At 42.3% G+C, this 24,132-nt stretch overlaps 1 protein-coding gene across 2 annotated transcripts in view; it reads left to right on the forward strand.

Annotated features, from left to right (window-relative positions):
* RMDN3 (regulator of microtubule dynamics 3) overlaps positions 1-24,132 on the forward strand; it is a 46,739-nt gene that overhangs the window by 17,682 nt on the left and 4,925 nt on the right. For both annotated transcript variants that reach the window (XM_050897127.1, XM_050897128.1), the window contains exons 7-11: positions 12,162-12,237; positions 13,059-13,136; positions 15,408-15,506; positions 17,478-17,531; positions 22,522-22,602. In XM_050897127.1, the coding sequence (XP_050753084.1) occupies positions 12,162-12,237; positions 13,059-13,136; positions 15,408-15,506; positions 17,478-17,531; positions 22,522-22,602 (388 nt within the window). The remainder of the gene's footprint in view (positions 1-12,161; positions 12,238-13,058; positions 13,137-15,407; positions 15,507-17,477; positions 17,532-22,521; positions 22,603-24,132) is intronic.

Genomic DNA, 24,132 nt, shown 5'->3' on the forward strand with positions numbered 1-24,132 from the left:
TCCATTAATTGATGAATTTTCTAGCATGTGCTAGTCTGCAGCCTATTTAAATTTAATTTCTACTATATTACCCAACTTAATGGAGTTATTTAATAGCATCAGTGTTGTTGTCGAGATTTTTTTGCCACTCCATTCAATGTCCATTTGTTCACAGTAATTTTGAAAGAACAGTTAATCGTGGAAAAATTAGGGTAAAGGAGACTTGGGTCATTTATTCACTCCAAAACAGTCATGTTCTTTCTGATGGGTACTTTTCGGAACAGATTGGACAGACCTCCAGCGATGAACCTCCCACGTTCACCCTTCAGTGAACTGCAAATCAACTTTATACTGGTTACAGCTATACCGTGTTTCCTTTGTTTGCTTACAGGAATTTCAGAAAAAGGATGCTAGCAACCCTAAAACTTAATATACATCAGTCTGTCTTTTTTCTCCTCGTTCATTTCTCTAAAAGCAGGAGATTTAGATTATTTTGATATTTTCTTCTTGTCTTTCTTATTGGCAAGACTGGGAATTCAAGTTGCTAGAAACTTCTGCATCCCATCTGTTGCTAAGGCATTGAGACTGCATTAACCATGAACAATTCATTGATAGTGGCTGGTGCGAAGCACAGAAATTAAAGACAACACCAAACGTCTGGGCAGATTTTCTGTCTGTAACTGGAAGCGGTTTTGAGTGATCGTCTGAATTCATCCCGAAATTCCTAGGGTTGCACTCTTCCGTCTTCCAAGTTGAGATACTATTTTAAGTGATATTCTGCCTCAAGCCCTTAAGGTGGTCTAGGAATTATGCGTTTGTGTATGTTGGGCTCCTGCTTTCATCTTAGTATATCTTGGTCAAATAAAGTAGTCTTTGTGGAGCTGTTCGCCCTTGGAAGGGGTGAGGCTTTATGCTTGTGCAGCGGGCTTTGGCCGCTTCTGCAGAGGGCCGAGTCATCATGAATTGCTTCAGTTGTTGTGTGTTCTTGTTGGTTCCTCTAGAGCAAAGCTGAGAGGTTTGCTACTTGGCAGACGTGAGCCGTAATCTGCCTCGACTGTGCAATAAGTAACAAAAATAAAAATCAACAAAATACAGTATTGTCTCAATTTTAAAAATTAAAGTTGTTTTCATATAAAATAGTGAAGACCTTCATACAAATATCTGGGCATTCATGACTCTTATGGCTTGGCAATGGGATAATGTTCGTATTGCTATAGCCGTGGCTCTTGTGAGGTCTCCTGCAGTGGTGTAAGTAACACTGAAGCCGTTCCCAAACTATCATCCAGAGCAGTCACGAGAAGCCTACAGAGAGCTTCTTGCATAGTTTTGCTCCCAGTTGCCGTATCACTTCAGCTAGAACTACGTGTTCTGTTACTTTTTCCACCAAGTTGTGCAAGCATGTGATGGAGGACAGCTAATTAAAGATAAAAGGTTTGGAGCAGGTCTGTGGGAATTTTAAGAAATGGGGAGGATTCTTTTTTTTTTTTTTTTTCACTTTCTCAGCATGCATACATGTGTACGTATCTGCAGTTAAAATCAATATACCAGCCTCTAGATTAGGAGATACACAGTTTAATTATGGTGTATTGAGAAAACAGTTCACACATGCAAGTAAAATGATTATACTAGTTAAAAAAAAAACCAAAACAACCTGCAGACACAAGTCTGGCTTAGGAAGTGTGTGTGCATATGTCTTTTTTTTTTAAGCCATGTATTAGTCAACTTACTTAGCATTATGCAGTTTTAAAACTTGGTAAGGGGAATTAACATGCAGAAAGCTGTCAGATTAGTTGTTTCACCAGAGGTGATTATCTGCAACTAAAACAGTAAGTGCTTAAGTAGTCTCAGCATCATGTTCAAGTGATTAAGAACTTGTTTAGGTAAGTATCTGTGGACTATGTAGTTTTACAGATCTCTGCACCTACAGCTTAGGGTGGACGAATAATTTTTCACTTGAAAACAGGGGAGTTATACTTGTGTGAAATGGGAATATGATGAACATAATCTCTTTAAAAACTATGCAAATCTATCCTCGCCTTCTCTGAAAAGGTATTGTAAAACTGCAGCATTATCAGAGGTGTGTGACAAGGGAGATCAGAAGCACAGAACAGCTTTTGTAAATGGAATTAGTTAATAGATTTAAGACTTGTCAGGCTGGAAGAAAGGTAACTGAGAGGAATATAACTTATCTGTACATCAAGTGGCATGGAGAGGGTGAAGTGGGAGCACTTTCTTCCAAAGCAAGAACTAGATGGCATTGAATAAAGTTGCTAAGCATCAGACTCAAACCAAAAGAAATGTTTTATATTAGGCTCAAACAAAAGTGTTTTATATCATGCACACAGTTAAGCTGCAGAATGCCATGCCCCAGGTTGTGGTGGCTACTGAAAGCTTATGTGGGTTCAAAAAGCAAGTGGACATGGAAAGACAAATTCAGACAATACCTGTCCAAATGGAGGCGGGATGAATATTCCAAGGAGGTGGCGTTATGTGCTTGCTCTTTCCTACTTTCTTATCTATGCACCTGCCATTTTTCACTTCAGAGAAAATAAACGGAGTTTGTGTGGCCATTCTTGTGTTCGCCCTGCTTGCCTGTGTCAACACCTTTAGTTTTGCAGACGTGACATTATAGTGACGACAGGTAGTCAGGGTACAGGCTGTCTGGTTCAAAATCTGTCGTCTTTTGCCACCGTTACCCTCAGTTAATCTTGCAGCATTTAACTGAAGGGAATAATGGTCAGCTTATAAGAGTTAAAAAATTGTTTCAGGTTTGGGTTGTTTTTTTTTCCATTTTAAATCACGTTTCTTCATAGTTCGTTTTACCTTTATGAACTGTTCCATGCAGGTGGAGTCGTCGTAGTCGGTAGTTTATGCCACCTTATGTCTTTATAGTTTATGCCTCCTTATTTTCCTGGAACTGGAAACGTGCAGACATCAAATGGGTAGGCTCAGGAAGAAGCCAAATATATGGAGTACAGTTCAGCCATGTTGCTTCTGGGTGCAATATTTGCAAATGGGCAAGAAATCTGAAATTCATTAATAATTTCCCAGTTCAAGACTGAGTATGATCCTTGACTTCAAACCAGCACGCTGGCTGCAGGATTTGAACTGTCATTCCCTACAGCCGTCATCTTCTGATACAACTGTGGAGTCTTTCTCTGGCAGCAGGAGGCAGGCAGAACAAATAGATATGTCTCTTAAAACCTCTAGTTTGCAAGAAGGAGGAGCTGTGGACCTGAGGGGTAAGTTTTTCTGGATCCCATTTCTCACCCCGCACTCGGCTGATTCATTTCCCTGCCTTTAGCAAGCCCCCTGGGTGCTTAGAGGAGCATGTGAACTCCCACGAACTTGGCGCTGTTCCTATTCTCAGCCTTGTTTTACCTGGCCAGTACAACAGCTAGAGAAGGAAAGAAAGAATATTCTCTTAACTGGAGCCAACTGCAAACATCACCATGAATTACTAGCTGTTTAAATGTTTTATGTAACCAGTCCCAGGAACTGAAAGCGCTGTCTCACGCGTGTTAGGGTTTACAGTTGGTCATGCCGAGTAACAAAACATCTCTGTAGGTTTGCTTTCCTTGCTGATGCTTGGCTTCAGGGTGAACGGGAACAGCTGAAAGCCCGTTTATTTAAAGGTCTATAGGTTTCCAAGGCACATTTGTAAGACAGTCCCTGTAAGTGTTACATATTTCCATACTAGATGGTGATTTTCAGTTTGCATGTAATTAGTCTTGACACTGTCATGATTTGGAGTGTGATGGATTCTCCTCTAGACTGTGGGCTTCCCTACTGAATTCTGAGTTTTGTATTCTCCCGTCCTGCCAGTCTTCATCCTCAAAGACCTGTGCTGCTGTGTGGTTTGCTTTTTTGCTGGGTTTTGTTTTCTTTTTAAGGGAATACGTGTGGCTCAAGCCCAAGTTGTGCAAGCTGTATTCTGTTGACTTTTCTTATATAAAGCTGGAAATCTTGCCTCCACGGTATTCCCAAACCAATGGAAATGTCAGGGGTGAAAAGAGGAATGATAATTTTAAAAACAATAACTGTACTTCCAAATAATCATGTATGCTAGTTAAATCTGAGAGCTCCTGCTCCCTTGAGTTAGATAAAAGATATATAGGTCTCCTTGAACTAGCCATCGATAGATGACGGTCTGATGTGAAATGCAATAGCTATAGCAATTTACAGCACCATTATTTACAGTTCTAGAGCAGTAAGTGAAGATTAATACATACAATTAAAAACTTAGGGGAAAATTTTTACTTGATGAGGGTACAGTAGTATAGTAGATATTCAGGACATTATGGAGCTGTGGAGCTAAGAGCAACTGGCTGTTGTGGAAGTTGAAAATTTGCTAAGATGCTGGGAGGGAGGGAAGAGTGTGTACGGCTGTGGGTAAGAAGCAGCAATATGCACTACTGCTATAACCAAGGTAAAAATTCTTCTTAAGAAGCAAAAAAATCAGACTTAAACAAGTTCATGGTGGTTGCGGGTAAGACTGGTTTCCCCCTGCCCAAGAACAGATTGTGCAGCAGAAATCTGTGGGGTTTTGGATTATTTGATATACCTGAAATTACAACTTTCTTTAAACTAAAAAGATAGAACTAGAAAAACTCATATAGGAAATAGTGAGGAAGAGGACTAAGAAATAATCTCATTTAGGTGGTAAAACCCAGATACCTACTATGTTTGTTTTAATACCAGAATGCAAATTCTATTACAGAATTGTGCTGGGGGATGAGTGTTGCATGTTAAAAACCCCATAAATTAAATAAGTTAAACATATCAACAGGTAACAGAGAATCCCCATGAATTTAAATTCCATGTTGAAATAGAAAATGCATAACACTAGTTGGCTTGGATAGTGACACACAAGCGAAAGAAAATTACAGAGCTCAGAATATCTTTTAGGGCAGAATCCACAATAATGTGAGAAGGCCGTTTCTCTTTTTGCTCTCCCCCAAGACTCGGTAAGTGTCGTGTTGGAACATAATGTCGCAATTGTTTTTGTTGGGTTTTTATAAGCATCATAAATGATATGATAAGACAATGGCAATGTCCCAGAGCATTAAAAGCAGAGCAACAAGTCTTGATTTGGCATTGAGCAATGAATAGGGTCTGGTTCAAGGTGTTATAAAAGCAAACCCACTTTGTAGTCGTTACCATAAAGTACTGAGATTGAACATCCTTGTAGGAGCATGGGAAGGATTTCAGCAAGTAATGATAACTTCAAAAGAAAACAAAATGTCTATGAGGAAGCTTGAGTACAGGAAGAGCCACAGGAGTAAAGTGCTTGCAGATAATTCAAAGCTTGTTTAAAGGCAGTGTTTTAGAGCTTCAGGGTGAATAAGTGACTCATTAGTAAAAATAAAAGAAGCCTTTAATCATGGTACTTTTTTTGTTTACTTTAAACAGCAGTGGAGACTGTTAGAAATACAAGAAGACATCTCTCAGTGTCCTGTACAGCAGAGGAATATAGAACAGGGAGGAAACTCTAGCAAGTTAAATTAAAATCACTGCTAAAATGTTTCAGAGGCATTAAAAACAGAACTATTACCAGAAATTGAGAAATATTAGCTGTGATACATAATTAATGGCTTAAATTTGCATTGCTATGAGAACAGTGAAAGGTGGCAAATGTAATGGTGATTTTTAGAGGGTAATGAGAGGATCCAGGAAACTAGCAACTTATCCAAATTCCCTGCCTGCACTGTCACTTAAAGCTATTTTAAGTAAAGTTGGAGACTAATAGGATATGCTACCTCCATGAGAAAGTGCAGCTCTTGTACAGAAATGCCTCACAGCGTGGTGTGGTGCTAGCCCACGGATATTGTGTACTTGGAGTTTCAGAAGTCCTGGACAAATTCCCTCGTGCAGGTCTGTGAATGAGACGGAGCTATCGTGAGTAAACAGCGTTGGCTTAACAACAGGCTAAAAATGGGGAACAAGGGAGGATGTGCTCAGCTTTCAGAGCTGGGGGAGGTTACCGAGTCTGTGCCAGGACGTGTACTGGTAAGCATATTCATAAATAGAGCTAAAATGTGAGCTAAAACTGACTTTAGAAAGTTGCAGAAGGATGTCATTGCATCAAATAAGTATGCAAAAATGGCAGATGTCAGTAGAGGCAAAGTAATAATCACAGGTAAAAAGCATTCCTAATTGTGCATGTACAATGATGGTCTTTTAAACCATGAGAGATTGTGTCTTAATTAAACAGTTATTTGAAAGTGTTCACTCCCAGGAGTCAAAAGGCAAAGTATGGGTTGAAAGAGGAGAACTAAGAAAGCATCTTAATTCACTGTACACATCTATAGTACATCTACATGGCAGTTTCTTTTTGGAATAGAAAAAGTACCACAAAGGTCATAAGAATGATTAATGGTATAAAAGAAAGCTTAGAGGAGCAATTAAATAGACTGGGATTTTTTGGCCCGGAAGAAAGTGAATTGAACTTCAGGTTCCTCATTAAAGCCGTGATAAAAGCTGCTTGTTCTCCCAGCTTTCAGTAAACGATGGCCCTGTACCTTTCCTGATTTTAAGCTGCTTCCAGCAGTGCACACAGAAATAGGATAGTGGGTCAGGGTGCCCTTTGGTTTGATCCAGCATAGCTGCTCTCACTTGACAAAATATTTTCAGGCTTCATCAAATGGTGTGCCAGGAAAAATAATACGTTAGTAAGTATGGCAGGTTTCTTTTCTTTAGAATAACTCTTCATCTTCATAACGGACAGTTCAAGCAAGCTGTGCGGATTTGTTCAGTGACCTCGGTCAGAGTGATGCCAGGCAAAACCAAGAGCTGCCTTCTAGAATATTTCTGTTGACACCTTTTCCATGTAATACCTGTAGCTCAGATGGCTTGTGATGTGTCGAAGCTTTAATTATAATGTAAGACCAAGTCTACTCCTGCTCAGTAGGAAGCGGAAGCCAATCCTTTCCTGAAAGGATGCGGTCCTCAGCAAGACTTCAGAGGAGGAACTGCTGCAAAGTCTTTCACACACTGTTTTCTTTTGTGGGACTTGGTTTTTAATTTTAAGGATAGAGTCTTAAAATGACTTATCCAAGAAGATCTGTGCTCTTAAGACAGTGGTTCAGGCTGTGGCTCTAGCAACGCTGCAGGTAGCGTTTGATTTATCAAGAAAATCTAGTGTGGCTCATCAAGTATGAGGCTGTGAACGCCAGCAATGCACGGGAAATCAAGGTTGCTGTGGCTAGCCGCCTGTTCTAGAGTGGGGAGCTTAGGTGTTTATGTAAAAGGAGCTTGCCATGCCTGCAGAGACTCACAATATTTGAAGGTTTGGGACATAGAAGTGCAAAGAAGAATTTCCTTCTGTAAGGAAATGTTGTCAGGCTTCTGAAACACAGAGCCAAAGCAAACCCTGGGTGGATGAAGCATTGCTTAGCACAAGCGGCAAACCCTGTACAGCAAAGCTATATAATTACATGTGCATGCAAAGAGGACTTCATCTTTACCTATTCACTATTCAAAAAGTTGTGAATAACATGCATATGGTGACCCGTGTGGATCATTCAAAGGCTAAAACATTTGATGTCTCAAAACTCTTCGGGCAGTGGCCAATTTTCAGAATTTGTTGAATGAAATGTTATTAAAGGGCTGGTGGAAAGCATCCTGAAAAGTGTTCCTGTATACATACTTGATTTTTTTTTTTTTTTTTTACAATTTTAAGAGCAGCTCTAAGTATTTTTGTGAGTTAGAACAGGGGTGAAGCCAATGTTCATCACTTCAATTTTTGATGTGATCCCTTAGTGTGAAAATACTCATATAAAATTTTAATCCCCATGGAAAATTGAGACAGTGACAGTAGAAAATTAGTGTTGCTTTAATCCAGAACATGATTTATTGTCCTTAAATTTCTGGCATATATGCCATCATTTTCAAGTACCCTTTTCAACTAGTCCATACATATAGATTTGCTATCTCTGCATAAATCTTGGCTTTTTTAGGCCTCGAACTGGGCTTTTATCTCCCATGTCAAGCCAGCAAGGCTCTTGATGAATTCTTACCCTTATCTGGGAAGATGTATGACCAGCAGTGAACACAGCAGTGGCATGGCTTTCTACAAAGTAAACCAACGTTTATTAATACTTGACTGGTACACAACCCATAGACTTCTGCTGCTGGTAGGGCAAAGTCAAACTTAGACTTGGGACTCGTGTGGGTTGGAAAGTTAATGCAGAAACTAGGTTGTATGTAGAGAATATAGAAACTCTCCCATATGGATGTTCATGGCCTGTAAGGAAGGGGCATCTTCTGGTTGTCCAACTGGAGTACGGTGCTGCTAAGTATATCCAAATGGGGAATTATTTCAGCTTAACCGATGCTTTGTGAATTTACCCCCCGACCTCCTCGCTGAGCTCTCTGTGCAGACAAGCCCGGAGGAGTACTTCTGCCTTCCTCCTTTTTTCCTTCCATCTTGTCTCCCCATAGAAAAGCCAAAGCTTTTTTTCCAAGCTGTTTATGACCAGCTGGTCATTAATTTCAGGTTAGGTCACTGGGAATTCTGCTGTCTCTCCCAAGGTACTAATTCCTAAATTAATGATTATTTTCATTTTTAGTGTGTTGCAGTCTAAATACCTGTGTGCTAATTATCTGTCTCCTTCCCTTATTCAATATCTATAACATATATCTACTCAGTGCACAGGAAGGTGAAAAACTGGTAATGCTCATAAAATATTGGGAAAACTTCTAAATTCTTTATCAAGGTGTATATTTTGGAGCTCTGTTTCTCCGAATTTCTTACTTGATTAGAAAGGGTTTTATTCTTCTAGCTTTTGTCTGACTCTGGTAACTGAAAGTTGAGCTCCAACAAGGATTTTTATCTCCTTGTCTGTGTGTGATAAAACCTCTCTCTTGATTTACTAGCAAAGCTGCTTTAATGGCACTGAACAATTTTTACAGGCTGGCCTTGATATATTCAGTTCACAGCTAATGCTGATTGAATAGGAATATATTCTAGCTCATTAATTTGTTGGGTGTTGCGATGAAAAATCAGTTAAATGCGTATGAAGCAAATTTTGATGTCAATAAAAGGAAAGGACTTTCATGTCTTCATGCTGTTGTCAGTGGTCAGACTTTCATGTTTGACTCATCTTCGGCAATACAAAACAGACCCCATTTCACTTTTATCAGGGGGCTGCAAAATAGCTGCTTCTCCCCACTTCTTTCCCCTTCTCCTTTTATTCCCCTTTGCCTCACCGTTTCTTTTTAATTTACTGATTGTCTTATGCAGGAGCACTGGCACACTCAGCTAGCGAGTCTTTGAAACAGTTAAGAGAGATAAGAGATGTGTTTGGGTTGGCAAACCACCCTGGCCGCGGAGCTGGAGGTGCTGGGCTGCACAGAGCTGTGTATTTTGCGTTCAGAGGCCAAAAGTCCTGCTTCGATGGGAGTCAGCCAGAGTGCAGCATCAAAAATGAAGTTTCTTCAAAGCCGCGTGTTCCGAGCTCAGGGATTTAAGCTGGAAGAACAGACGGTCTCTCATCTGGTAGTATCTGCTTCCACAGAGTTTGTTTTCTAAAAAATGGGGAAATCCTTACTGAGCTGAGATTCCTATGGGAACTTGCAGTTTGACCAGTGTCAGCAGCTTAATGAGTAGTTCTGGTTAATAATTATTCGAGCGATATCATAATATAAGGTTTCGGTAACTGCTGAGACATCCATCTGAACAGTGCTTCAGAGGTTACATATTGTTTACAGAAGATGAAAATCCCCTTCCCTAACTCGTTATTTTTAATCTATCCTATTACTGCTAATCAGTCCTCCTGCAACTCAATAGTGCCCCTTCTGACATTCATCTCAAGGCGTTTCACAGAATTAACTAGAATAAATAGCTCCAACAAGCCAAGCTAAACAAGCAGAAGAGATAAAAGCAGAAAACCATGTTGGTGCTGCCGAGTGAGGAAGGGAAGTCAGGATCTGAAGATCTCCAGAGCCTAAAATCTCAGAACTGCAAAGTCTTCCATATGAAAATCACCAACAGGCCGGTGGCCCTGGACCTCGAGGCGCAAGTTGAAAAGGCAGGTTCATGCAAAGGGCTCAGACCAGCAAAGCTGGGTCAGGTAGAGTCATCTTTTTCTGGCACTGCAGTGAAAAACCAGTTCAGGCATCTCTTGCCACTTTTTTTTAAGTTTCTTGCATGACACAAAGATAGGACTACTATTTACTGCTTATTTTATGTGACATTTCACCAGGCTGTTAAAAAATATCTGGTATTTATATTTCTTGACAGCTGCACATCACACCACTTGACGTTTATATGATTGTTGGTGGAGGGATCAGACTGAACTAGCTTAGTTTTATTGCTGCTTTGAAAGGGCTGGTTAGGCTTTCCCTGGGGAAGGATGGGGTAGTGTATAGGGAGGTTATGCAGCATTGTAGCTTCCATTTTAAAAAGGCACGGTGTTTCCCTGTTTTGTTGCAGAACCTTCAACTTGACCTACTTGTGTTTAATGCCTGCCCACGTATTCGGGAGCCTAAACAATATGGTTACAGGAGCTATATTCCGGCAAGTTCCTATACATTAGGGCTACAGACTACATGATTTATTGTATAGGAATATTTTATCTTGTGATCTTAGAAAATAAGCCTTTTATTGGCTTGTATTTCTAAACCCTAGTCATGTTGTGGTTAGGGATATTTAGCACAGGCTGATGTTTGTTGTGAAACAAATTGGAGAAGGTCATAAAAACACTTACTTCATTGTCTGCGTGTTACAGATTATGGCAGTGCAGCTGTGAACTTTTTCAACTGGAGGAAAAGGTTTTTACCCAATTAAGACGTTGGTCTGGTAATCTTTTCCATTATCGTGAAAAACAAGAATTTTAGAACTGTACCAGAGTTGTTTTTCCCAAGAAAATTAACATGTTAAAGGAATGAGATTTAATGGCAAAACTGTAAATATTCAGGAGATGCAACTTCTTTGTATTGTAACTTACACATTGAAAATTTTAGTTCAGGCAAGAGCAATGAGGTGTGAAATGTTTTGTGGTTTTTTTCGTGATACTGAAGAAAGCGTACTTGGAGATTCGAAAGTCTCCTGGCAAATTCCTGCACGAACATCTGTTGTGGTTAACCATCACTGGGGATGCTTTGGGATATCGTGTGGCAAGATGAGACAAGAGTATCCAGCAACACTGGGACGTGGATGTAGGAAAAGAAATCTCAAGGGAGGTTTACTTGCATCTTTCTTCTTTTTAGCTTTAGTTTTTGAAAGCACGAGACCTGTGTTATTCATTGGTCCATCCGTTCCACCTAGTATTTTTTGAGTTGAACTCAGAGAAGAGGGGGGAAGCCTCTTCCATTCCCACAGCTCTCACCTAAGCGGGATGGCAGAGGTCAAAGACCGAATCAGCACGGCTGAAACTTCAGTTCGCGTGTTCTGTTTAGCAGCGGTGCCCTTGCACGCCTCTACGATTTATTGTTTCTTGGGAAGCAATGCAGGGAGGGAGGGGGTTTGAACCACTGTGGTGCGGGGAGGTGAGATGGGAGGGTGCAAATCCATGGGTAATGAACCTTCCTTAACTTTCACAGCTCATGAGATAACTTAGTTTTGCAAAGTACTGTGCTTCTCAGGGTCAAAATCTATGATCTCTTACTAGACAAAACTAAATGGCTTTGCGCTTGCAACACTGAAACATGTTATTTTGTTTCCCAACTTTGGTGGCCGTGTCGGGCTGCAGGATATAGGTAGGTTTTCACAATACTTTCCCTCGAAGTAGACAACTGCTGTGCTATAGATTGGGTGTTGCGTGTGGAAGATCACTGCGCACCTTAGTTAATTAGAGCTTTTCGTAGCTGGCTCCTGCCGCAGTAGCGTTTACTCCTCATTGCTCTGTGTTTTGACACAGTTTTGTTGCTGAGTGCACATATTTAGGGTGTAGAAGCGTTTATGTACAAGGAAGGCTTTCCAGCCATCAGTGCAATGAACTTTGGTGTCACATCAAGCCGCTCCTGTTGACTTGCCAGCATCCTTCAAGCTAATACCTTCTTCTGCACTAAACTTCTACTGTGTATGTCTCTTCCCTGTAAAAGGTGGACAGTATTCCTTGTTTTCCCCAGTAAGTTGTGAAGCTTTAATGCGCCTATGTACCTTCCTTCTGAAGATGTCAACAGAATGCAAATGTATATTTAAAAAGGCTTGATTTCATGCAAATGTCTCCTCTGTGTAGGTACGCTATTCTTTGTGGGCAGTTATCAGAACATGAGAGTATTCAGAAGCGCATTCAAACTGGATATGTTTTTAAGGTGAGTAGAAGGGATGTCCTGGTTTTTGTGTAAGTATTGAACAATACTTATTTCTATAGTAGTAAGTTAGGAAAATTGGCTCCAGCTCTTACTAGGGAAGTGACAGGTCTCAAAGAGATGCTATGCGTGGGTGGTTTGGGCTGAGGAAGGTGATTCCAGTGACGTGTGATGAGGGTGACTGGTCTGGCTCTCCACTTTTGCACACTATAATCTCAGAAAAAAGAAGAAGAAAAGTCTTGCAAATAAAATGTATGTATATGATGGGACTGAGAACTTGAAACATGAAATTACCATGGGGTAATAAGATACAGCACCAGCTCTTCTTCAGTAACTGCCTATGAGCATGCTTGCCCCCTCCCATAAACGCAAAGCAGTTATTTTTCAAAGAGGATTTAATCTGTCTCAGATTCCTTTATTTGCCTTTCATCCACAGCGGGGATGTTACAGGGTAAGAGGATGGACTTGGAACAGTTACTACAGAACAGGCCACGTATAATTATTACCTCGTCAGCTATTGACATGACCAGTAAGTTGGTTATGTCAAAGCTCTGAAAAGGTGGTAGAATAAAATGAAGGGCAGCTTCATTTTTTTGTGTGTAGTAATTCTTGTCTCTGAGGCTGATAAAATGCTGGTTTTCTGTGTTCACTGAAACCATTTTAAGAAAATTTGCAATCTCTTTGTAGCTGTAATTTTATTGATGACTGACACTTAAATTGTGGACTTCTTCCTTTCCTCTTTCCGCATTTGTTCATCTGCTCTTGTGGATATTGTATTTGCTTATAACAAAAATGTAATGTGTGTTGGTGATGGTTTTCCACAGGAACACATTGATAAAGCGATTGAACTGAAACCAGAGGATCCAAAGTCTTACTATCTTTTGGGCAGGTGGTGTTACCAGGTAAAATAGTTTGTTACTACTTATTGCTGTTTTCTTCCTCCTTGGAATTTAATTCCCTGTGTGAGTGAAAGATAGGTGGCTCCAACCATCAGCCATAAGGACTGAGGACACTGTAGTTGCTGAACTCAGATATTGTATCAGAAAGTACAGGCATGGAAATGTCCTAGTTGCTTGAAGTAGTAGTTTAAAAGTTGCACTTGCATGGGATCTAGAAACTCTTCAGTTTTGAAACAGTGCCGAGAAAAACACTCCACTGATGAATACTATAAATGCATTGCACTCAGAAACCTCTTAGGATGTAAAAGCTTACGTTCTTGTATGTGTAGCACCTCAATGCTTTTATAAAAGCACTATTGAAACTGTTGTCTGCCAGGACACAGTGTCATTCCGAACCTCTCAGCTTTCCATCTAAGTTGTTTTCTTAACTTTAATCGGGAAGTCTTAGGCAGTCCATCTCCCTCTTGTCTTCCTCCTATGAAACCTAAAATGTGTGCCTTCATACTGGTGTTACCACTCGAAGCACTAGATTTTAAATGGTACAGGTTTTTAATAAGAGTTTATGTAAGTTCATAGCAAGAGAGGGACTACAGCAACACTGAGGTGGTGATCAGGACAAATGCTGGCTGAGCCCGTTTCCAGCACGTTGCTCTGTGCTAACGATCAAAGGCCAGAAGAAGGTGGAGAAAGGTTAGTGGTATTGAAGACACGCTCAAGTTTTTAAAAGCATCAAGAGTGCAGTTTTGTATTGGCAACTTTATTTGCTCTTGCCACTGTAATACTTTTGTCCCCGAATCAACAAAAGGCTTTAAAAGTACTTGGTGTACCTCTCTGCAACACCGTAAAAGCTGCTGGGGTTTTTACTGTTTCATTTATTTATTGCCAGTATTCTGCTCTTCATTTTTGCCCTGTTTTTTGTCTCTTTCCCAGAGGGAAGCTGTTCGCTAAAAGTGTTATTTCTGAACTGCTCAGGATTGGAGCTCTGAAGGGTTCGGGGCTCCAGACTTAGTTTTTCAGTCACTTGAGGCGGCATGGGACATGAAAAGGCAAAGAATGGATTAGGAAAAGCACTAGCTGCAAACTAGCTCACTGTTCCCCATGCTTTACTCAGTGAAAACAAACTACCTTCAATCCTTTAAGCACACATGGATGTGATCAAGGACATTTCAGGGCTGGCAAGAGCTTCTGCACACAGTATATCTGGATAATCCTTTGCATGTGTTTCCTCTGCCCTTGCTACACAAAGTATTGGAGGTATTAGAAGAAGCGTGCCGGCTGCTTTATGTTTCTTGACAGGGAAAAGCTTGGAGTCAAATACCATAAATCAGATTTAGTGCCTATAAAAAGAAATAAGAGTTTGCAGTAACTATCTACTTTTCAGTTTATACAATTTGAAAGTGCTTCGCTGCTGTCAAAAATGAAGTCACATTGCAGAGATTGTAGCTGAGATAATTGACACTGGTAATTACAGAGGAGCAGTGAGCTAAACTAGTGAAAGCTCCTAGCTCTTTATTCTGTTGTGGACTTTCTACTCAGCCTTACTGCTCTTAGAGCTGCTGAAGCTATGAAACAAAAACAGATGTATGTAGAAATATGTTAGTGCTTCTGCTATTCTGCATTGTAAGAATTATACAGTATTAAACAAAGAAGATATTATCAGAAGTTACAGTCCTATGCATCCCTTCCCCCACTGAAATTTCAGGGTGCTTCTTACTAGAGAGAGAGGAGCTGGGAGCAGGAGAATAAGATTTCATGACATAATTGTAATAGCTACCTATTTCTCAAAATGTGAATATCTGTTGGTAGGAAGGCTGTAGCCTGCCTCTCTCGAGGGATCTTTGTATGGTGAGAACACGTTCTTGTACAAGATTTAAGCCGGGAGACGGGAGGGCTCCATATGTGCATTTGCTCCCATGCATAGGTGGGAACTGCCAGGAACTGGTGTGGCTGCAATACGGCGGTCTGGGATTTTGGACCACCCACACTGTTGCACGCCTGTACTACTCAGTTGTAGAGACGAATCTTGCTTTGAGCATTATGCATGTGGCAGCTGATGTATGGAACGGCAAAAGCTGACTCGGGACAAGGAAAAGCAAATCAGGTTTAATTCTGTGGCTGGATACTGGTCCAGAATCTGCCGACACTACCAAGATCTTTGGCTTTCTCTCAGGTGCACGAGCCAGCTACAAGAAATTGGATAACTCCATGTCTGTCTGCTTTTGCATATGCTGTGTCTCGAGTGGGTTTGACAGTTTCATCTTACTGTCTCTGCAGGTTTCCCACCTGGGATGGCTTGAAAAAAAGACTGCTTCTGCTTTGTTTGAAGCCCCTCCTACAGCCACTGTACAGGACGCACTGCAAAACTTCTTACGGGTAATGAAATCTGATAAGCAAGGGAATCGCTAACCTGACAAATGCAATCACAAGTGTGGAATTGGAGTGCTTGTATTCTGCTTCAACTCATCACTCCCCAAGTGCTCCATGATACATCTCCATTGACTAGAACCTGTGGAAGGAAAGCTGGTGAAAGCAAAAGCTTTGGAGCCTCTGTTACAGAATAGCCAGACAGAAGAACCTGATTTTGAAGATGTCAGAACTAGACCCAAAGTGTTCAGAATTGTTTTTAAGGGTTTTGGTTTTCCTTTTAGAAGCTGCATAGTGGAGTGATTCATTGCTTGATACTAAATGCATATGGTCTGTACTCTTTCAGAGTCTGTAAGATCTGTTTCAGCTCATCCCTGGGAATGCTTGCATAGATACATTCTGTCATTTTAATTTCTCTCAGAATATTTTATTAGAAGGCTGTCTGATTAGGTCAAACTTCTCCATTTCAAACTTTTGAAGACAACTGCTTTAAGGTTTCAGGGCACATTTCTTATGTATTTCTAGAAAGAAATTCTTAGGAGTACTTCCTGCTTTGTAAGAGTCCTACCCTCTGAATGGCTTTTTTTTGTCCTCCTGTTGATGAAAATGAATTTAAGCCGTGGCCCGAGTTGCATTTTTGAGCATATAGCTCTTGTTGCAAGGGTCTGCACAAGATGAATGAGTTAAACAGACTGTCTTTGGCTCTGTGTGTGAGAACTACTCTTAAGCACCTCGGATGAAGTGTTACAGAAACAAATTGCCCTACCACTTTATAACTCATAGATTGGGCCAGCAGTTCTGCAAAGTGTCAGGGAATATCATACTTATTTCAATTTCTTATAATTTTGCCAAAATGTAGTTGTTTCAGAGGGAAGTTTGTGATAGGTATCTGCCCTAGGCAATATACTTTTCAGCCAAAGTAGTTAAATCATTTCAGAGATAAGTTTGAGGCAAAGTGTATTGTTTCTTTTCATTAGAGAGAAAAATAGCTTGTCACTTTTATTGATAAGTTAGAGCGGCGCTGTGGTTTGAAACAGGAGCTTGCATTTTTCTGAGGTTTAGCTTTGGTCAAATACAGAGAGCATTTTAAAAGGACACAAAAACATCCCTCTGGAAACTCATTATCCCCTGAACAAGTGCACTTCCCATATGCTCAGCAGAGTCCATCTCAGCTTTCAGCCACAGTTGGCATGCTTCAGGGGAATGGAAATCTTCCTGCAAATTGCAGCTCTGGATTAGTCACAAGCTGAACTAGGTCTAAGGCCAGACAACAGAATTAAGACGACGAACATTGTGTTGTGCTCTCAGTGCTTCCTCTGAGGTCTGGGCTTAGGCATCTTGGTGGAGCACGTTGGGGAGTTTGAATGCAGATGGGATACGGGTCAAGCCAAGGCTTCGTAATAGGAACATACTGGAACAAAGTTCCTTGGAGAGTGATGACTATAATGGAGATGAATGGAAGAAGGCAGAGGGACATGAGTAACTAGGAAACTGGGAATGAGTAGCCGGGAAGGAGAAGATAAAAAATGGGGGGAAGATTCTGGAGGTTTGGCAATAGCGTATTCGGGAGAAGCCCAAGTGGATGAGCATGAATGGGCAAGGAGGTTAAAAGCAGTGCACGCACGCGTGCAGGAGGAGGCCGTCAAGCTGGTTCTGAGTTTCCCTGAGCTTCTGGGTGCTCAACTGCACCACCTCGCCGTTCTTCCATGACACTTATAGTAGGTGGGAGTATGAATGTTGTTCATTGAGTCACAGGCACTTTATGAGAATCTGAGGACTTTACTAACCCAGCCAGGCAAGCCTATGAAAAATGCTTACACTGATCTATGTATTTACAAAAGTAGGGCTTAGTCATCTTTTTTTTTTCCTTTTCTTTTTTAAGAGATGCAGTAAGCCTGATGTAAGCATTAACTGTGTCCTTTGCATATCCTAATGTCTGCTTTTCTCTGCCTGTCGCACCCTCCCCTCTGTTCTTTGTAGGTTGAGGAACTGAGCCCAGGATTTTCCAAAGCAGGAAGAGTGTACATTGCCAAGGTAACCAGTCACTTGTTGATTGCTTTAGTTCAGTCATATGCTTCTAGGATAAGAAATACTTGTATTAAAAAATTATCTTTGGCTGTAAAGTGCTAAGCACGTGTAAGTTACTCCATGCAGAAGCAAAATTTTATAATATGATAACATTTCTAAAAAAGGCCAAATCATCTAGTGCAAAGGCATTAAAATTCAGGGAGGATTTTGCCTTTGAGTCATCCAGGGGAGCATCCTTCTTGTTTTTTTAACAGATCAAATTCTTATAAAGCAGCACTGGTAACTTGTAAGCCACAGGCTGGAGGTTTAATCCCACCACCACCATGGATTTCTGTCGTGTGTACAGAAAGAGAATCATGGGAAAAGTAAAGAATAAAGTATATCTCTATTTTACCAATACAGATGGGAGTCTTAAGCAATGATTAAATACACCACGAGTGCCTAGAGCTGGAGCTCTGAAGATCTTTTTGTTTGCATTAAGGGAATAATTGGTTTTGAACTCTTAAATGTTAAAGTTGCTGCTTAATTCCTACAGCCTCCAGTTGGAGTCTAGAAACATTTAAAGCCCAAATAGCTTTAGAAATATTAGCCAGAGTGGGCGTAGCAAAGAGTAGCTGTAGTCATTCTCTGTGAAATTCCTGAATTCCCAATGTCCCAAAGAATGTGAATTTTATCAGGGTAGCGTGCAAGTCATAGGATGTGCTTGGTCTGGAGTACATTATTACTGGAACCTAGGTGCAGAATTTATTTCACAATAAGCATCTCGTTAAAGGAAAATGAAGGTGATAGCAGAGGAGGAAAAGCCAGAAAGAGGTGTAGTAGCCTTCACACCAGCTGGATTTTGTCTTTGATATATTGCAGCTCACTGTGTGTATTTAGTCATGAATCTATTGGGTAAGATCAGCTACGTATTCGTAAATCAGCTAGCCTTTTGTTTCTGGCTGCTTGTGTACCATGATGAATGTGCTCTTAATTGCTTCTCTCTCTGCTTGTAAATATAGCTAGCATTCATGGAAATTCAAAATCACCCCTAAATGTCTTGTATAGAGTAAAGAATGGAGGACTTGGAACTTACTTCCAGTGAAGTTGCAGCAGCAAATCCTTGCAAGTCTTAACCTGAATACATTTTCAGAGTTGATGTAAAAATTTGGGTTTCATTGTGTGTAATCTACATGGGCTGATAGGTTTTTGTTGGGCTAATAGGTCACCACGTATCTGGCAGATGTGATTGCGCTTCAGAAATACTCTGCAAACACAAATTAGCATAGAGGTTAATAGGACTGCTTGTACCTGTTTGGGTGTTTTTGCCTAATCCCAGGCTCTGTCACTTTGGATCGCATCATAGAATCATAGAATGGTTTGGGTTGCAAGGGACCTTAAAGCTCATCTAGTTCCAACTCCCCTGCCATGGGCAGGGACATCTTCCGCTAGACCAGGTTGCTCAGAGCCCCATCCAGCCTGGCCTTGAACACTGCCAGGGATGGGGCATCCACAGCCTCTCTGGGCAACCTGTGCCAGTGCCTCACCACCCTCACAATGAAGAACTTCTTCCTTACATCTAATCTACATCTACCCTCTTGCAGTTTAAAGCCATTACCCCTCATCCTGTCACTACATGCCCTTGTAAAAAGTCCCTCTCCAGCTTTCTTGTAGGCCCCTTTAGGTACTGGAAGGCTGCCATAAGGTCTCCCCGGAGCCTTCTCTTCTCCAGGCTGAACAACCTCAACTCTCTCAACCTGTCTTCTTAGGAGCGGTGCTCCAGCCCTCAGATCATCTTCACAGCCTCCTCTGGACTCACTCCAACAGGTCCGTGGCCTTCTTATGTTGGGGGCCCCAGAGCTGAACGCAGTACTGCAGGTGGGGTCTCACAAGAGCGAAGCAGAGGGGGAGAATCCCCTCCCTCAACCTGCTGGCCACGCTTCTTTTGATGCAGCCCAGGATGCAACTGGCTTTCTGGGCTGCAAACACCCATTGCCAGGTCATGTTGAGCTTGTCGTCAACCAACACCCCCAAGTTCTTCTCCGCAGGGCTGCTCTCAATCCACTCATCGTGCAGCCTGTATCTGTGCTTGGGATTGCCCCGACCCATGTGCAGGACCTTGCACTTGGCCTTGCTGAACTTCATGAGGTTCGCATGGGCCCGCCTCTCAAGCCTGTCCAGGTCCCTCTGGATGGCATCCCTTCCCTCCAGCGTGTCGACCACACCGCACAGCTTGGTGTTGTCAGCAAACTTGCTGAGGGTGCACTCAATCCCGCTGTCCGTGTTGCTGACAAAGATGTCAAGCAGTGCCAGTCCCAGTACCGACCCCTGAGGAACGCCGCTCGTCACTGCTCTCCACTTGGACATCGAGCCGTTGACCGCAACTCTTTAAGTGCGACCATCCAGCCAATTCCTTATCCACCGAGTGGTCCATCCGTCAAATCCATGTCTCTCCAATTTAGAGATAAGGATGTCTTGTGGGACAGTGTCAAATGCTTTGCACAAGTGCAGGTAGATGACGTCAGTTGCTGTTCCCTTATCCAGCAATGCTGTAACCCCATCGTAGAAGGCCACCAAATTTGTCAGGCACAATTTGCCCTTAGTGAAGCCATGTTGGCTGTCACCAGTCACCTCCTTATCTTCCATGTGCCTTAGCATAGTTTCCAGGAGGATCTGCTCCATGATCTTGCCGGGCACAGAGGTGAGACTGACTGGCCTGTAGTTCCCCGGGTCTTCCTTTTTTCCCCTTTTTAAAAATGAGGGTTATGTTTCCCCTTTTCCAGTCAGCGGGAGCTTCCCTGGACTGCCATGACTTCTCAAATATGATGGATAGTGGCTTAGCCACTTCATCTGCCAGGTCCCTCAGGACCCGCGGATGCATCTCATCAGGTCCCCTGGACTTGTGCACCTTCAGGTTCCTTAGATGGTCTTGAACCTGATCTTCTCCTACGGTGGGGCGTTCTTAATTCTCCCAGTCCCTGCCTTTGCCTTCTGCAACTTGGGCGGTGTGGCTGGAGCACTTGCCGGTGAAGACTGAGGCAAAAAAGTCGTTGAGTACCTCAGCCTTCTCCATGCCCTGGGTAACCAGGTCTCCCGTTTCCTTCCAGAGAGGGCCCACATTTTTCCTAGTCTTCCTTTTGTCACTGACGTACTTACAGAAGCTTTTCTTGTTGCCCTTGATGTCGCTGGCCAGATTTAATTCTATCAGGGCTTTGGCTTTCCTAACCTGATCCTGGGCGTCTCGGACAATTTCTCTGTATTTCTCCCAGGCTACTTGTCCTCGCTTCCACCCTCTGTAGGCTTCCTTTGTGTGTCTGAGCCTGTCCAGGAGCCCCTTGTTCATCCACCCAGGCCTCTGGGTGTTTTTGCCTGACTTCCTCTTTGTTGGGACGCATCGCTCCGGAGCTTGGAGGAGGTGAGCCTTGAATATTAACCAGCTTTCTTGGGCCCCTCTTCCCTGCAGGGCTGTATCCCATGGTACTCTACCAAGCAGATCCCTGAAGAGGCCAAAGTCTGCTCTCCTGAAGGCCAGGGTAGCGAGCTTGCTGTGCGCCCTCCTCGCTGCCCTAAGGATCTTGAACTCCAGCATTTATTTCATGGTCACTGCAGCCAAGGCTGCCCTTGAGCTTCACATTCCTCACCAGCCCTCCTTGTTGGTGAGAACAAGGTCCAGCATAGCACCTCTCCTTGTTGGCTCCTCTCTCACTTGGAGAAGGAAGTTATCATCAACACATTCCAGGAACCTCCTGGATTGCTTATGCCCTGCCGTGTTGTTCCTCCAACAGATATCGGGGTGGTTGAAGTCCCCTGTGAGGACCAAGGCTTGTGAACGTGAGGCTGCTCCTCTCTGTCTACGGAGGGCCTCATCCTCTCACTCGTCCTGCTCGGGGGACCTGTAGCAGACCCCCGCTATAATGTCACCTGTCCTGCCCTGCCTTTAATCCTGACCCATAAGCTCTCAGTCAGCTTAATCCGTAATCACAAAATTTAAAAAGTGCAATTGGTACCTAATTATTTTGAAGGAGAGAGTGCTCTGATGGGTCAAACTTCAAAGAAGAAAAGAATTGTGTTTTGTAGTCATCTTTGGACATTTTTGACTGATATGCAGGGACACAGGGTTTTTAAAGGCTTCGAGGATGTCCATGACTCCATCTATTTTGAATTCACCAGATGCAGAAATTTGACAGTGCTCACAGCAGAACAGATAGTTCTCTTTCAGAACTATCCCACGACGCAGGAAAATCACCAAAATACACACATGCACATACCGTGCAGTGACATTTCAGAGTCTGAAGTAATAACCCTGCAGGAGTTTAACTGTTGTCCTTATCCTAACTGAATGTTGGCTTTTTGTGCCAATTACGACAATGATTAACTGCATTGCTGATGGGGTTTTTTTTAGCAACCACTTCCTTTTACCATGCTTATTTTGTAGTCCCCAAATGCCTCCATGACTCTCTAGGCACCAAAAACCTTCCTGTTACACAGAGGGATGACTGTTTCTCTGCTGTTGGAGAAGAGTTCATGATGAAGAATATTTCATGCCTATTGTGAGACCTGAGAGACCTGTAAATATTAGATGTTACAGTGCTTGCAGTTGAGCCTCATTTTTAACAGCCTAGGGAACGTAAGCTTCGTAAGGTGATGTGCTCTCGGTATAGAGGTTTTATGCTGAAAGCAGTGTGAGGAGTAGTGGCTAAGTGGCGATAAAAATAGAGCTTCGAAAGTGGTGAAAATCACAGGGACACCTTAAAATCTCCAACCAAAAAACCAATCTCTTGCCCAGAACAAAAAAAACAAAGGAAATCTAGTATTCCATAATCTGATGGTGATTACAATGCTTTGTGAATGAAGGATACTGCAGGAAATGTCAGGAGCCTGAAACTCTACAGTGTAAATGGTTGAGAGGTAGAAATAGCTCTTTTTATCAGTTGCCAGGGTTCATAATTGCTCAGTTACATTTGCTGCCTATTTTTTCCCATTTAACTCTTCTCACGTTGTCATTTTTTCGTCACAGTGTTACAGGGACCTGGGGAACAACTCTGCGGCTGTTCTCTGGATGGATCTTGCTTCAGAGCTGCCAGTTAATACAAAAGAGGTAGCAGTCTCCATAAGCACACGTTGACGATGAGCAGAGATAAAATGGTTACAGAGATAAAATTGTTTTCTAAAAGATGTTCCAGCTTGTAAGCCCAGGTTTTAAAGGATTTTGTTCCTTAGCGTGGACTCTTTTCTTCTCTTGGGACCTGTTATCCAAATGCCTAAAGCAATTCAGGAAAATAATGAAAAATATTAAGAAGTTGAGAGTATGTCTGATACGGGCTTAGAAGTCCAGCACACCACCAGGAAATACTGTGTTACTTGCAGGGTTAGGTTACAGACACATTTGAATGCCCAGCACGTATTCAGCACTGCAGCTCATAAACTGGAATATCTGCGGAACCGCTGAGCAACTGCAGTACGCTTCCCAGTACCCCATTTTGGGGGAAGGTTTATTCGTTTGGGCGGTATCGTGCCTGGCCAGCTCAATTCAGATGGGGCCACTTAAGCCGAGTGGTTGTCCTAGGGCTGGAGCACTGTGTTACCTCTTCTAATTACCCGTGTAGCTTTGGAGGAGCAGCCAACATTTAACTCTCCTGGTGCCGAGTTAGCTCCTAAGCTCCCCCAGGCTGGAGCTGATTGTGCCGAGTCATTCAGAAGTTTGTGTGTGCTGCCCAGCATTTTATTTATTTTTTTAATATCTAGGATATTTTAGCTCTCTTATTACTCTTACAGGGTTTTGGAGAGCAGACTGTACTGCGTTTTAGAAACTGCCATCTGGCAGTGTTCCCCAGCTGGGAGCTCTTTTGTACTTTCCTCTTCCTTTGCACTTTTCCTGTTAAGCAGAAACTGTATAGATGGTGCCCTCAAATTACTGCCAGTTAGAAACGGAATAAAAACACATCAGCTTTTAATATTAATCTGATGTTATTTGCATCATCATGAAAAATGCAAGTGAAGTAATGTTAGCGAGGTCCTCCAGCTCTTACAGCTTCAGCCTTCGTCTGATGGAATAAACATTCTGGGTGGAAGGCAGAATTATAGAAATACACAGCATTTTCATGCCACTCTGTTTTTAAGGCCGTAATGAGTTTTTAGGTTGCTGTAGCACAAGTATTCTGCTGAGATTCAAACCACAAGTATGCAAGAGATCTTGGCGAACCAGCTGGCAAGGAGCTGGCTTGCCTGTGCTACCACCTGCAGGGCAGTGTCCAGTAGTGCGTAAACCGCTGGGGCACCGGCTGCTGCCAAAGCCGGGGAAACCAGGGCACGGAGCAGAACTTACTGCCTTCTTGCAGAAGGAAATATCCGAGCTCTGCCTGATGAGGAGCTTCCTCACCGTACGCTGGTTGGAGATCTCTCTAGACAGAGTTGGAATGGTATGTCCGATAAATAGAAAGAGGATTTTTTCCAAAAGGACAAGAAATATGTGTGTTGGAGGCATAAGAGTTTAATCAGACAAGCATTGAGATTTTCGGGAAAGAGCAGGAGAGCGCTACAGGCAGAAAAGTCAGGAACAAGTTAATTCTCTCTCCTGCTCTGAAATTAAAAGTGGGAGGCGAGTAAGGAAGCCAATGCTTAAGTGGCT

Source organism: Gymnogyps californianus, chromosome 5, assembly GCF_018139145.2.
Source record: "Gymnogyps californianus isolate 813 chromosome 5, ASM1813914v2, whole genome shotgun sequence".
NCBI classification, from domain to species: Eukaryota; Metazoa; Chordata; class Aves; order Accipitriformes; family Cathartidae; genus Gymnogyps; species Gymnogyps californianus.